This window comes from Carcharodon carcharias, chromosome 19 (assembly GCF_017639515.1).
Source record: "Carcharodon carcharias isolate sCarCar2 chromosome 19, sCarCar2.pri, whole genome shotgun sequence".
Taxonomy (NCBI): domain Eukaryota; kingdom Metazoa; phylum Chordata; class Chondrichthyes; order Lamniformes; family Lamnidae; genus Carcharodon; species Carcharodon carcharias.
In genome coordinates, this window is record NC_054485.1 from 18,368,337 (window position 1) to 18,382,997 (window position 14,661).

The 14,661-nt window shown below is 50.4% G+C and overlaps 1 protein-coding gene across 3 annotated transcripts in view; it reads left to right on the top strand.

Moving 5' to 3' along the window:
* The window catches only part of LOC121291619 (synaptotagmin-like protein 1), a 78,930-nt gene that overhangs the window by 21,285 nt on the left and 42,984 nt on the right, over positions 1-14,661 (top strand). For all 3 annotated transcript variants that reach the window (XM_041213062.1, XM_041213065.1, XM_041213063.1), the window contains exons 4-5: positions 2,398-2,575; positions 10,833-10,899. In XM_041213062.1, coding sequence (XP_041068996.1) covers positions 2,398-2,575; positions 10,833-10,899 — 245 coding nt within the window. The remainder of the gene's footprint in view (positions 1-2,397; positions 2,576-10,832; positions 10,900-14,661) is intronic.

The window sequence follows — 14,661 nt, forward strand, 5'->3', positions numbered from 1 at the left end:
CATGAATAGTTTTTATAGACTAAGCAAGGAAAAACTGTTTCCAGTGGCATAAGACTAGGTAAACAGAGGGCATAGATTTAAGATCATTGGCAAAAGAACCAGAGACAACATGGGGAAACTTTTTGTTGAGACAGAGAGTGTTGTGATATGGAACGCACTGCCCAATATAGAATCACAGAATTGTTATGGTACAGAAGGAGGCCATTCGGCCCATCATGTCCGCACCGGCTCTCTGGGCATTTTAACTTAGTGCCAATCTCCTGCTTTTTCCCCATAACCCTGCACGTTGTTTCTATTTAAATAATCGTCCAATGCCATCTTGAATGCCTTAATCAAACCTGCCTCCCCAACACTTCCAGGCAGTGTATTCTAAACCCTAATTACTCTCTGTGTGAAAAAGTTTTTTCTCACCTCGCATTTGCTTTTTTTGCGAAAACACTTAAACTGTCCCCTCTGGCTCTATGGTGATGAAAGCAGATTCAATAGTAAGTTTCAAAAGAAAATTGGAAATGTACATGAAGTGCAAAAAAATCTGAGGAAATGGGGAAAAACCAAGGGTATGGGACTAATTGGTTAGCTCTACCAAAGAGTCGGTACAGACAGAATAGACTGAATGACCTCCTTCTGTGCTGTATTGTTCTGATTTTCTGTGCACTGCTTCAGCTCATTTGTTGCTGGGACCGTCATCTATGCCTTGGTTACGTCTAGACTTGACTATTCTAATGCTCTCACGGGAGGCCTCCCATATTTCGCCCTCGATAAACTTATCCAAAACTTCTCTGTCCATATCCTAACTCACACCTAGCCTCATCAACCCATCACCCCTCTGTTTGCTAACCTACATTATCTCCCAAGTTCAGCAATGCCTCAAATTTATAATTCCCTTTTTTGTCTTCAAATCCCCTCATGACATTAATACTCCCAAACTTTGTAAACTGCTCCAGCCCTGCAACCTCCTGAGATCTCTATGCTTCTCCAGTTCTGGCTTCTTGTACATCCCTGAATTTAATTGCTCTGAAGTTCCTACCTGAAACCTCCCCATTTATCTTGCTTCCTTAAGACCCTCCCTTATACCACAAGTCTTAATATCTCCTTATGTAGCTCAGCGTCAAATTTTGGATGATAAAACATTGACCTGAAACATTAACTCTGTTTCTCTCTCCAAAGAAGCTGTCTGTCCTATTGTGTATTTCCAGCATTTTCTGTTTTTATTTGTTTGATAGCTCTTCTTTGAAGTGCCTTGAGGTATTTTACCAAGTTAAAGTGGTATAAAGCTTCAAGTTTTTTTTTGTTGACAAATAAACATCCTTTCAAGAACTTTTTGTGTTTGGGGGGGGGGGTGCATAAATTCTTTTATGTACTGCCTCAGCTTGTCTGCTGCTGAAATCCTTATTCATACTTTTGTTACCTCTAGATTTGACTATTCCAATGCTTTCCTGGCTGGCTTCCCATCTCCCACCTCCCCAAACCTGAGCTCATCAAAAGCTCTGGTGCTTTTATCCTAACTTGCACTGAATTCCCTTCACCCACCATCCTTTTATTTGCTGATGTACCTTGGCTCCCAGTCTGGCAAAGACCTTTCTTTCAAACTTCTCATCCTTGTTTTCAAATTCCTCCATGGGCTCATCTCTCCCTATCTCTGTAAACTCCCCCAGCCCTACAACCTTCCGAGGTCTCTGTGCTGCTGTGATTCTGGCCTCTTGCACAACCCTGATTTTTATTGCTCCATTTTTTGTGAGCATTCCTTCAGCTGCGTGGGCCCTAAGCTCTGGAATTTCCTCCCTAAAACTCTCAGCCTTTCTGCCTCTCTCCCCTCCTTTAAGATGCATTTTAAAACCTTAACTCTTTGAAACAAGCTTTTGGTCACCATACCTAACATCCCCTATGTGGCTTGGTGTCAATATTTGTTTGATAACGCTGCCTTGGGACATTTACAATATTAAAGATGTCATATCAAAGCAAGTTATTGTTGTTGATGAACAAACACCCTTTCATGTATGTGTAAATATACTGTTTCTTGTTTGAGATTATTTGTGCAGACCATAGTTATTTGACAAAAAGAACAAGGTGGGTGATATTTGTAATGTGCAAGGGATGACCGTTTTGAGTTTCTGCAGTGTGTATGCTTTGCATCATGTGTTCTACTCGAAGCTGATGGCAGATCCCGCAACAAAATGTTTGAAATGAACCTTTTTGGACTGCTGTCTAGATTCTTCCATGCACAAGTACTAAAACGGCTACGTGTGACTTTCATGGAACCTGATCAAAACCTAACCTCACTATAAAGCTCCTTATACCATAACTCAAAAGCTGCTGTTAATTGCGACATATCTGAAGGAGTCAGCATGTGGATTGAATTTTGAGTTTGTTAAAGTAATATTTTTGTGTTGTTTACAGGTGAAAGACAGAAAAAAGTGACAATTAGTGACAAGAAAATCATTATTAATGAGCAGGGGGATCAAGAGGTAGAGCAGCAAGAGAATGTGGACTGTGCTATAACCAATGGAGTTAGTCCTGAACAGAGGGACACAGGAATGGTTGAAGCAGACTGCGAAGAGTCAGAAGTTCATAACAGGTACAGAGAGAGTCCAAAATATGTGTGTCTAGACCCCTGTATCCAAGTGCAGCAATATTGGTTTATCTTTGTTTTCCTCATCAAGTAGAAAACCTTCTGAACTTGTCCCTCTGACATGAAAGTATTTTGAAGTTCAGTTTATTTTATTTTGTTAAAGACTATTGTCGAATGTCAGAATTGCAATGGCTCAGTCTGAGCCAGGGACATCGAAGAAAAAAAATAAGATACATCGTTGGACAGTAAACCTAGGTTCCTACAGTTATCCTGATTGTTCAGACATGATGTCCTGATGGGGTGTGACTTTGTCAACTTATACTATATATAAACTGAAAAATTAAAATGTTAAACATTGGGAATTCACATACTAAACAAAACTGGGAATCTATTATAAAAGTAACATAAGCAGAAAAAAAACAAAGATGGCAGGAATTCCAGTTAGTAGCTGGGAAATGCATAAGAATTTAGGATAAATATGAGTTTCCAACATGCCTTCTTACGTACTGTGTGATGCTGATGAGAAGGCGCAGTGCAGATCTGATAATGGGGTGAAGGTGAGTGTGAGGGTGATGCTGGTGTGAAGGTGAGTGTGGGGGTGATGCTGGGGTGTAAGAGAGTGTGGGGTTGATGCTGGGGTGAAGGTGAGTGTGGGGGTGATGCTGGGGTGAAAGTGAGTGTGGGGGTGATGCTGGGGTGAAAGTGAGTGCGGAGATGATGCTGGGGTGAAGGTGAGTGTGGGGTTGATATTGGGGTGAAGTTGACTGTGGGGCTGATGCTGGGTGAAGGTGAGTGTGGGGGTGATGCTGGGGTGTAGGTGACTGTGGGGGTGATGCTGGGGTGTAGGTGAGTGTGGGGGTGATGCTGAGGTGAAGGTGAGTGTGGGGGTGATGCTGGGGTGAAGGTGAGTGTGGGAGTGATGCTGGAGTGAAAGTTCGTGCGGGGATGTTGCTGGGGTGAAGGAGAGTGTGGGCGTGATATTAGGGTGAAGGTGAGTGTGGGGGTGATGCTGGGGTGAAGGTGAGTGTGGGGGCAATGTTGGGGTGAAGGTGAGTGTGGGGGTGATGTTGGGGTGAAGGTGAGTGTGGGGGTAATATTGGGGTGAAGGTGAGTGTGGGGCTGATATTGGGGTGAAGGTGAGTGGGGGGGTGATGCTGGGGTGAAGGTGAGTGGGGAGGTGATGCTGGGATGAAGGTGAGTGTGGGGGTGATGTTGGGGTGAAGGTGAGTGTGGGGGTGATATTGGGGTGAAGGTGAGTGTGAGGGTGATGCTGGGGTAAAGGTGAGTGCAGGAGTGATGTTGGGGTGAAGGTGAGTGTGGGGGTGATGTTGGGGTGAAGGTGAGTGTGGGGGTGATGTTGGGGTAAAGGTGAGTGCGGGGGTGATGCTGGGGTGAAGGTGAGTGTGGGGGGGGTGATGCTGGGTGAAGGTGAGTGTGGGGGTGATGTTGGGGTCAAGGTGAGTGTGGAGATGATGTTGGGGTGAAGGTGAGTGTGGAGATGATGTTGGGGTGAAGGTGAGTGTCGGGGTGATGCTGTGGTGAAGGTGAGTGTGGGGGTGATGCTGGGGTGTAGGTGAGAGTGGGGGTGATGCTGGGGTGTAGGTGAGAGTGGGGGTGATGCTGTAGTGTAGGTGAGAGTTGGGGTGATGCTGGGGTGTAGGTGAGTGTTGGGGTGATGCTGGGGTGTGGGTGAGTGTGGGGGTGATGCCGGGTTGAAGGTGAATGTGGGGGTGATGCTGTGGTGTAGGTGAGTGTGGGGGTGATGCTGGGGTGTAGGTGAGTATGGGGTGATGCTGGGGTGAAGGTGAGTGCAGGTGTGATGCTGGGTGAAGGTGAGTGTGGGGGTGATATTGCGGTAAAGGTGAGTGTGGAGGTGATGTTGGGGTGAAGGTGAGTGCAGGTGTGATGCAGGGTGAAGGTGAGTGTGGGGGTGATATTGCGGTAAAGGTGAGTGTCGGGGTGATGTTGGGGTGAAGGTGAGTGTGGGGCTGATGTTGGGGTCCAGGTGAGTGTGGAGATGATGTTGGGGTGAAGGTGAGTGTGGGGGTGATGCTGGGGTGAAGGTGAGTGTGGGGGTGATGCTGGGGTGAAGGTGAGTGTGGGGGTGATGCTGGGGTGTAGGTGAGTGTGGGGTATTGCTGGGGTGAAGGTGAATGTGGGGGTGATGCTGTGGTGTAGGTGAGTGTGGGGGTGATGCTGGGGTGTAGGTGAGTGTGGGGTGATGCTGGGGTGGAGGTGAATGTGGGGGTGATGCTGGGGTGTAGGTGAGTGTGGGGGTGATGCTGGGGTGTAGGTGAGTGTGGGGGTGATGCTGGGGTGTAGGTGAGTGTGGGGTGATGCTGGGGTGAAGGTGAGTGTGGGGGTGATATCGGGGTGAAGGTGAGTGTGGGGGTGATGCTGGGGTGAAGGTGAGTGCGGGGGTGATATTGGCGTGAAGGTGAGTGTGGGGATGATACTGGGTGAAAGTGAGTGTGGGGGAGATGCTGGGGTGAAAGTGAGTGCGGGGGTGATGCTGGGGTGAAGGTGAGTGTGTGGGTGATATTGGGGTGAAGGTGAGTGTGTGGGTGATATTGGGGTGAAGGTGAGTTTGTGGATGATATTGGGGTGAAGGTGATTGTGTGGGTGATATTGGGGTGAAGGTGAGTTGGGGGTGATGCTGGGGTGAAGGTGAGTGTGTGGGTGATATTGGTGTGAAGGTGAGTGTGGGGGTGATGCTCGGGTGAAGCTGAGTGTGGGGGTGATGCTGGGGTGAAGGTGAGTGTGGGGGTGATGCTGCGGTGAGGTGAGTGTGTGACTGATGTTGGGGTGAAGGTGAGTGTGGGGCTGATGCTGGGGTAAAGTTGAGTGTGGGGTGATGTTGGGTGAAGGTGAGTGTGGGGGTGATGCTGGGGTGAAGGTGAGTGGGGGGTGATGCTGGGGTGAAGGTGAGTGGGGGGTGATGCTGGGGTGAAGGTGAGTGCGGGTTGATGTTGGGTGAAGGTGATGCTGGGGTGAAGGTGAGTGGGGGGTGATGCTGGGGTGAAGGTGAGTGTGGAGGTGTTGCTGGTTTGGAGGTGAGTGTGGGTGTGATGCTGTGGTGAAGGTGAGTGTGGGGGTGATATTGTGGTGAAGGTGAGTGTGGGGGTGATGCTGGGGTGTAGGTGAGTTTGGGGGTGATGCTGGGGTGAAGGTGAGTGTGGGGGTGATGCTGTGGTGAAGGTGAGTGTGGGGGTGATATTGGGGTGAAGGTGAGTGTGGGGGTGATGCTGGGGTGTAGGTGAGTGTGGGGGTGATGCTGGGGTGAAGGTGAGTGTGGGGGTGATGCTGGGGTGAAGGTGAATGTGGGGGTGATGCTGGGGTGTAGGTGAGTGTGGGGGTGATGCTGGGGTGAAGGTGAGTGTGGGGAGTGATCCGGGGGTGAAGGTGAGTGTGTCGGTGTTATTTGGGTGAAGCGGTGTGTGGGGAGTGCTACGGGGGTGAAGGTGAGTGTGGGGGTGATGTTGGGGTGAAGGTGAGTTTGGGGTCTGATGCTGGGGTGAAGGTGAGTGTGGGGTGATATTGGGGTGAAAATGAGTGTGGGGGTGATGCTGGGGTGAAGGTGAGTGTGAAGGTGATATTGGGGTGAAGGTGAGTGTGGGGCTGATATTGGGGTGAAGGTGAGTGTGGGGGTGATGCTGGGGTGAAGGTGAGTGTGGGGGTGATGCTGGGGTGAAGGTGAGTGTGGGGCTGATGTTGGGGTGAAGGTGAGTGTGGGGGTGATGTTGGGGTGAAGGTGAGTGTGAGGATGATGCTGGGGTGAAGGTGAGTGTGGGGTGATGCTGGGGTGAAGGTGAGTGTGGGTGTTATTGGGGTGAAGGTGAGTGTGGGGGTGTTATTGGGGTGAAGGTGAGTGTGGGGAGTGATGCTGGGGTGAAGGTGAGTGTGGGGCTGATGTTGGGGTGAAGGTGAGTGTGGGGGTGATGTTGGGGTGAAGGTGAGTGTGGGGTGATGTTGGGGTGAAGGTGAGTGTGGGGTGATGCTGGGGTGAAGGTGAGTGTGGGGGTGATGCTGGGATGAATGTGAGTGTGGGGGTGATGTTGGGGTGAAGCTGAGTGTGTGGGTGTTATTGGGGGGAAGGTGAGTGTGGGGGGTGATGCTGGGGTGAAGGTGAGTGTGGGGGGTGATGCTGGGGTGAAGGTGTGTGTGGGGGTGGTGCTGAGGTGAAGGTGAGTGTGGGGGTGATGTTGGGGTGAAGCTGAGTGTGGGGGTGCTGTTGGGGTGAAGGTGAGTGCGGGGGTGATGCTGGGGTGAAGGTGAGTGTGTTGGTGATATTGGGGTGAAGGTGAGTGCGGGGGCGATGCTGGGGTGATGGTGAGTGTGTGGGTGATATTGGGGTGAACGTGAGTGTGTGGGTGAAATTGGGGTGAAGGTGAGTGTCGGGGTGATGCTAGGTTGAAGGTGAGTGTGGGTAGAGATGCGGGGGGTGAAGGTGAGTGTGGGGGTGATGCTGGGGTGAAGGTGAGTGTGGGGGTGATGCTGGGGTGAAGCTGAGTGTGGGGGTGATGCTGGGGTGAAGGTGAGTGTGGGGGTGATGCTGTGGTGTAGGTGAGTGTGGGGGTGATGCTGGGGTGAAGGTGAGTGTGGGGGTGATGCTGGGGTGAAGCTGAGTGTGGGGGTGATGCTGGGGTGAAGGTGAGTGTGGGGGTGATGCTGGGGTGAAGGTGAGTGTGGGGGTGATGTTGGGGTGAAGGTGAGTGTGGGGGTGATGCTGGGGTGAAGGTGAGTGTGGGGGTGATGTTGGGGTGAAGGTGAGTGTGGGGGTGATGCTGGGGTGAAGGTGAGTGTGGGGGTGATGCAGGGCTGAAGGTAAGTGTGGGCCTGATGCTGAGGTGAAGGTGAGTGTGGGGGGGTGATGCTGGGGTGAAGGTGAGTTTGGGGGGGTGATGCTTGGGTGAAGGTGAGTCTGGGGGCTGATGCTGGGGTGAAGGTGAGTGCTGGGGTGATAATTGGGGTGAAGGTGCATGTGGGGGTGGTGTTGGGCTGAAGGTGAGTGTGGGGGGTGATGCGGGGGTGAAAGTGAGTGTGGGGGGTGATGCTGGGGTGAAGGTGAGTGCGGGGGTGATGCTAGGGTAAAGGTGAGTGTGGGGTGATGTTGGGTGAGGGTGAATGTGGGGGTGATGCTGGGGTGATGGTGAGTGTGTGGGTGATATTGGGGTGAACGTGAGTGTGTGGGTGAAATTGGGGTGAAGGTGAGTGTCGGGGTGATGCTAGGTTGAAGGTGAGTGTGGGTAGAGATGCGGGGGGTGAAGGTGAGTGTGGGGGTGATGCTGGGGTGAAGGTGAGTGTGGGGGTGATGCTGGGGTGAAGCTGAGTGTGGGGGTGATGCTGGGGTGAAGGTGAGTGTGGGGGTGATGCTGTGGTGTAGGTGAGTGTGGGGGTGATGCTGGGGTGAAGGTGAGTGTGGGGGTGATGCTGGGGTGAAGCTGAGTGTGGGGGTGATGCTGGGGTGAAGGTGAGTGTGGGGGTGATGCTGGGGTGAAGGTGAGTGTGGGGGTGATGTTGGGGTGAAGGTGAGTGTGGGGGTGATGCTGGGGTGAAGGTGAGTGTGGGGGTGATGCGGGGCTGAAGGTAAGTGTGGGCCTGATGCTGAGGTGAAGGTGAGTGTGGGGGGGTGATGCTGGGGTGAAGGTGAGTTTGGGGGGGTGATGCTTGGGTGAAGGTGAGTCTGGGGGCTGATGCTGGGGTGAAGGTGAGTGCTGGGGTGATAATTGGGGTGAAGGTGCATGTGGGGGTGGTGTTGGGCTGAAGGTGAGTGTGGGGGTGATGCGGGGGTGAAAGTGAGTGTGGGGGGTGATGCTGGGGTGAAGGTGAGTGCGGGGGTGATGCTAGGGTAAAGGTGAGTGTGGGGTGATGTTGGGTGAGGGTGAATGTGGGGGTGATGCTGGGGTGTAGGTGAGTGTGGGGGTGATGCAGGGGTGATGGTGAGTGTGGACGTGATATTGGGCTGAATGTGAGTGTGGGGAGTGATGCCAGGGTGAAGGTAAGTGTGGGGAGTGATGCCGGGGTGAAGGTGAGTGTGGGGGTGATGCTGGGGTGAAAGTGAGTGTGGGGGTGATATTGGGGTGAAGGTGAGTGTGGGGGTGATGCTGCGGTGAAGGTGAGTGTCTGGAGTGATCCGGGGGTGAAGTTGAGTGTGTCGGTGTTATTTGGGTGAAGGGGTGTGTGGGGAGTGCTACGGGGGTGAAGGTGAGTTTGGGGATGATGCTGGGGTGTAGGTGAGTGTGGGGGTGATGCTGGGGTGAAGGTGAGTGTGGGGGTGATGCTGGGGTGAAGGTGAGTGTGGGGGTGATGTTGGGGTGAAGGTGAGTGTGGGGGTGATGTTGGGGTGAAGCTGAGTGCGTGGGTGTTATTGGGGTGGTGAGTGTGGGGGTGATGCTGGGGTGAAGGTGAGTGTGGGGGTGGTGCTGAGGTGAAGGTGAGTGTGGGCGTGACGCTGAGGTGAAGGTGAGTGTGGGGGTGATGTTGGGGTGAAGGTGAGTGTGGGGGTGATGTTGGGGTGAAGGTGAGTGTGGGGATGATGTTGGGGTGAAGGTGAGTGCGGGGGTGATGCTGGTGTGAAGGTGAGTGTATTGGTGATATTGGGGTGAAGGTGAGTTTGGGGGTGATGTTGGGGTGAAGGTGAGTATGGGGTGATATTGGGGTGAAAATGAGTGTGGGGGTGATGCTGGGGTGAAGGTGAGTGTGGGGTGATATTGGGGTGAAAATGAGTTTGGGGGTGATGCTCGGGTGAAGGTGAGTGTGGGGCTGATGTTGGGGTGAAGGTGAGTGTGAGGGTGATATTGGGGTGAAGGTGAGTGTGGGGGTGATGCTGGGGTGAAGGTGAGTGTGGGGCTTATGTTGGGGTGAAGGTGAGTGTGGGGTGATGCTGGGGTAAAGGTGATTGTGGGGGTGATGCTGGGATGAAGGTGATTGTGGGGGTGATGCTGGGGTGTAGGTGAGTGTTGGGGTGATGCTGGGGTGAAGGTGAGTGTGGGGGTGAAGCTGAGTTTGTGGGTGTTCTTGGGGTGAAGGTGAGTGTGGGGGGTGATGCTGGGGTGAAGGTGAGTGTGGGGCTGATGTTGGGGTGAAGGTGAGTGTGGGGGTGATGTTGGGGTGAAGGTGAGTGTGGGGTGATGCTTGGGTGAAGGTGATTGTGGGGGTGATGCTGGGGTGAAGGTAAGTGTGGGGGTGATGCTGGGGTGAAGCTGAGTGCGTGGGTGTTATTGGGGTGAAGGTGAGTGTGGGGGGTGATCCTGGGGTGACGGTGAGTGTGGGGGTGGTGCTGAGGTGAAGGTGAGTGTGGGCGTGATGCTGAGGTGAAGGTGAGTCTGGGGGTGATGTTGGGGTGAAGGTGAGTGCGGGGGTGATGCTGGTGTGAAGGTGAGTGTGTTGGTGATATTGGGGTGAACGTGAGTGTGTGGGTGAAATTGGGGTGAAGGTGAGTGTCGGGGTGATGCTAGGGTGAAGGTGAGTGTGGGGAGTGATGCGGGGGTGAAGGTGAGTGTGGGGGTGATGCTGGGGTGAAGGTGAGTGTCGGGGTGATGCGGGGCTGAAGGTAAGTGTGGGTGTGACGCTGAGGTGAAGATGAGTGTGGGGTTGGTGATGCTGGGGTGAAGGTGAGTGTGGGGGGGGGTGATGCTTGAGTTAAGGTGAGTTTGGGGGCTGATGCTGGGGTGAAGGTGAGTGCTGGGGTAATATTGGGGTGAAGGTGAGTGTGGGGGTGATGTTGGGGTGAAGTTGAGTGTGGGGGTGATGTTGAGGTGAAGGTGAGTGTGGGGATGATGCGGGGGTGAAAGTGAGTGTGGGGGGTGATGCTGGGGTGAAGGTGAGTGCGGGGGTGATGCTGGGGTAAAGGTGAGTGTGGGGTGATGTTGGGTGAAGGTGAGTGTGGGGGTGATGCTGGGGTAAAGGTGAGTGTGGGATGATGTTGGGTGAAAGTGTGTGTGGGGGTGATTCTGGGGTAAAGGTGAGTGCCGGGGCGATGCTGGGGTAAAGGTGAGTGTCGGGGTGATGCTGCGGTGAAGGTGAGTGTGAGGGTGATGCTGGGGTGAAGGTGAGTGTGGGGGTGATGCTGGGGTAAAGGTGAGTGTGGGGGTGATGTTGGGTGAAGTTGAGTTTGGAGGTGATTCTGGGGTAAAGGTGAGTGTGGGGGTGTTGCTGTGGTAACGGTGAGTGTGGGGGTGATGCTGTGGTAAAGGTGAGTGCGCGGGTGATGCTGGGGTGAAATAATATCTACATTAGTGGTTCTTGTGTCTACATTTTGCAGGCTGGTTGACAATGAAGTCGATGTGACTTCAAAAGAGGAAACCTTAACCTTACCTGCCAACACTGAGGTCAGTCATATAACAATTTCAGATATATTTTTGTGTCCCAAATGGTCAAAGGTTTCAGCATGGCGTTATTTTATTTGTGAATATATTGCTATTAGATAATGACCATGAGTTAACATTGTAAAATAAACTGGGGCTAGCAGTGACTGTGTGAGACAGACAGAGATTCCCCTCCCCCATCACGAGCTCATTAATTCTGCAGAAATCACACAAGGTGGGACTGTATTGCCTGGAATTTATTTGATTAAGGGATAATTTGTTTGGAGATTTAAGATGTTAAAATGAACTGACAGGTTAGATGGGGAGAAACTATTTCTGCTGGTTGCAGAATTTAGGTCTGGGCAGTACGAAAGAAGGAGGTGCTGCCAAAGTCATAGTGAAAGAGGAAGGAGTTGCAACACTGGCTGGGCCAACAACTGATAAAGCAGACGTGTTAGAAAAGCTGGCTGTTTTGAACTGATATGTCACCAATACCAGATGGGATGCATCCAAGGTTGCTGAAGAACTAAGAGTTTTTACGGAGAAACTGGCCATAATCTCCTAATGCTCTTTAGACTGGAGAATTGCAATTGTTAACCTCTTTGTTTCAAAAGAATGTAAAGATAAATCCAGTAGGTGCAGACAGTATAACTCAGTGGTGGGAAAATCTTTAGACACAATAACTTTGGGACAAAATTAACAGTCACTTGGACAGGGTGGATTAATTAAGGGAAGCCAGCAAAAATTTGTTTAAGGCAAATCATGTTTAACTAACTTGACTTGAGTTCTTTGATGAGGTAACGGAGAGGGTTTGTGAAGGTAATACGGTTGATGTGGCACATATTAACTTCCAAAAGACTTTTGGTAAAGTGCCACATAATAGGCTTGTCAGCAAAGCTGAAGGCATGGAATAAAAAGGGACAGTAGCAGCATGGATATGAATTTTGCTCAGTGACGGAAAACAGAGTTGTGATGAATGGTTGTTTTTCAGACTAGACGAAAGTGTATGGTGGAGTACCCCAGGCCACTGCTTTTCTTGATATCCATTAATGATCTAGATTTGGGTGTACAAAGCACAATTTGCAGGTGACACAAAACTTGGAAGTATTATGAACTGTGAGGAGGATAGCATAGACTTCAAGAGGACATAAACGGGCTGGCTGAATGGATGGACATATGATAGGTGAAATTTAATGAAGAGAAGTGTGAAGTGCTATATTTTGGTAGTAAGAATGAGGAAAAGGCAATATAATCTAAAGGCTACAGTTCTGAAGGGGTGCAGGAACACAGAGATCTGAGAGTATGGGTGCACAGATCACTGAAGGTAGTAAGGGCAGGTTGAGAAAGTGGTTAAAAAAGGCATATGGCTTTATAAATAGAGGTAGTGAGCACAAAAAGATGGAAGATGTCATGACCTTTATAAAACACTGCTTCAGCCTCAGCTGGAGTATTATGTCCAATTCTGGGCACCACATTTTAGGAGGCATGTGGAGAGTTTAGAGTGGATGCAGGGAAGGCTTATGAAAATGGTTGCAGAAATGGGAGAATTCAGTTACAAGGATAAACTGGAGAGGCTGGGGCTATTTTCCTTAGAGAAGTGAAGATTGACAGGAGATTTGATAGAGGTGCTCAAAATCATTAGGGGACTGGACAGAATTGATAGGGAGAAACTATTCCCTTTGGTGGAAGGATCAGGAACCAGAGGACGCTGTCTTAAGCTGATTGGTAAGAAAATCAAAGGTGACATGAGGAAGACCTTGCAACATAGCAAATGGCCAGGATATCGAATGCGCTGCCTGACAGTGTGGTAGAGGAAGATTCAATTGTGGCTTTCAAAAGTGAATTGGATAAGCGTCTGAAGAGAAAAAAATGCTTGGCTACATGGAAAGGGTGGAGGCAGTAGGGTTATTTGGCTTGCTCTTGCAGAGAGCTGGTACCGATACAAAGGGCTGAATGGCCTACAGGCTTATCCTATGCTGCGTGTGATTGTGAGATATCCCTTTGTATGTTTCGTGTTATTCTTAACTTGGTAAGGTTAGTGCAAGTAAATGTAAACCAAGGAAAACAATCTGAGTAATTACATTCCAGCTGCATTTAAAGACAATAATAATTGATAAACAGCTATGTAATTAATCACAGTAACTAATTACTAATTTATACAACATCCACCTATTTCATAAATCCAGACCTCAAATGACCAATAGTTCAAAAAATAAACTACAGATAACCAACTAATTAATAAAAATGTGGCCATGCAGGCAATGTGTCAGGATTGAATTAGTGGGATTTTGTGGACATTGAAACTGTCCTGGCCTGTCATATCTGCATGAAATGTCTCTGCCTTGTGATGCTCCATCTTAGGGTTATTGAGTTGGAGTCTGAGCCAAAGACTCTCTGACACATAAGACAGGGAGGATGAGGAGAAATCACTAGAGAAGTTACTCCAGTGTAGTCAAACACCAGAGGAAAGCACAAATGCAGAAAGGGGAAAGTATGGCTGTCAATCAGTTGGGTGAGGGGGGAAATGTAGCGAAGATACTGCTTCTGTCCAACAGGTGCAAAATACTCTATCTGTGAGGATAAGGAGAAGGGACTGTGAAGGACAGCCAGAATGTAAGCCAAGGCACCATACAACAAGAGACTGTCCAAGGGAGTAGAGTAGAAAGGTTGAAGTTATAGGGGATTCCATAATTGGGGAATAGGAGGGTGTCCTACCAGTAAAGGATAAAGGACATATTGAAACTCCTGGAAAAGAATCTAGAAGGGACGTGGAATCTCTAGTTTTTGTGCTCCACATTGGAACCAATAACATAGGGCAGAATTTTCTCCCCATTGGGCAGGCTGGTCAGGAACAGGCGCGGAGCCGATCGCCACCCGTGCTGCGTACTGCCATTTTACATGGGTGGGCCAATTAAGGCCCACTCAGCGTGACACGCACCTGGTGGTGCTCAGCACTACCTGAGCAGATGGGGGAGGAGGGAGAGTTGGGGCCTGCGCGCATGCACGCGAAAGAGCGCAGAAATCTCCCTGAGACATGGAGCTGCCTCGGGGAGATTATATTCAACTATGAAACATCAGAATAAAACAAGTTAAAAATCATTTACACATGTCTCCTCATATGACAGTGTCACATGAGCTGGGACATGTTTATGAATTTTCATTGAAATTTTTATTTAATTAATAAAACCTTCATGAACCCTCACCCCGCCCGTGGATGAGGTTTCATGAAAAATGCGAAAGCCGCCTGGGCTCTTCGTCTGCCCGCCAACCTTAAGGTTGGACAGGCAGCTTTCTCAATTGGGTTAATTGTTTTATTAAGGGCCTTAACAGGCCTTTGACAGTTTGGCGGGTGCACAGCTGACTCCGGTGCATGCCTGCCAAACAGAAAATGAGAATGACGTGCGGTGATGTTGGGACGCACGCCCGATCTCACCGCGCGTTATTTAATGCGTCGGTTTGTGGGGCCTGCCCCTGCGCGCCGAACAGAAGATTCTGCCCATAGGAAGTCTTAGGGAAAAAGTCCTGCTAAGTGAATCTCAGCAGTTAGGGACTGAATTAATGTGCTGGACCCTCATGGGTATCCGAACCAGATGCAAATTGGCATAGTGACAAACAGATTAGGAAAATCAACATGTGGCTAAAGGAATGCTGTGAGAAGGAGGATTTCCATTTCCTGGGATACTGGCATCAGTATTTGGACAGGAATGACCTGTACCATTTGGAGGGGCTGTACCTGAACTAGGCTGGAAGCAAGGACTCGTGGAAGGGATAACTAGAGCTGTAAAT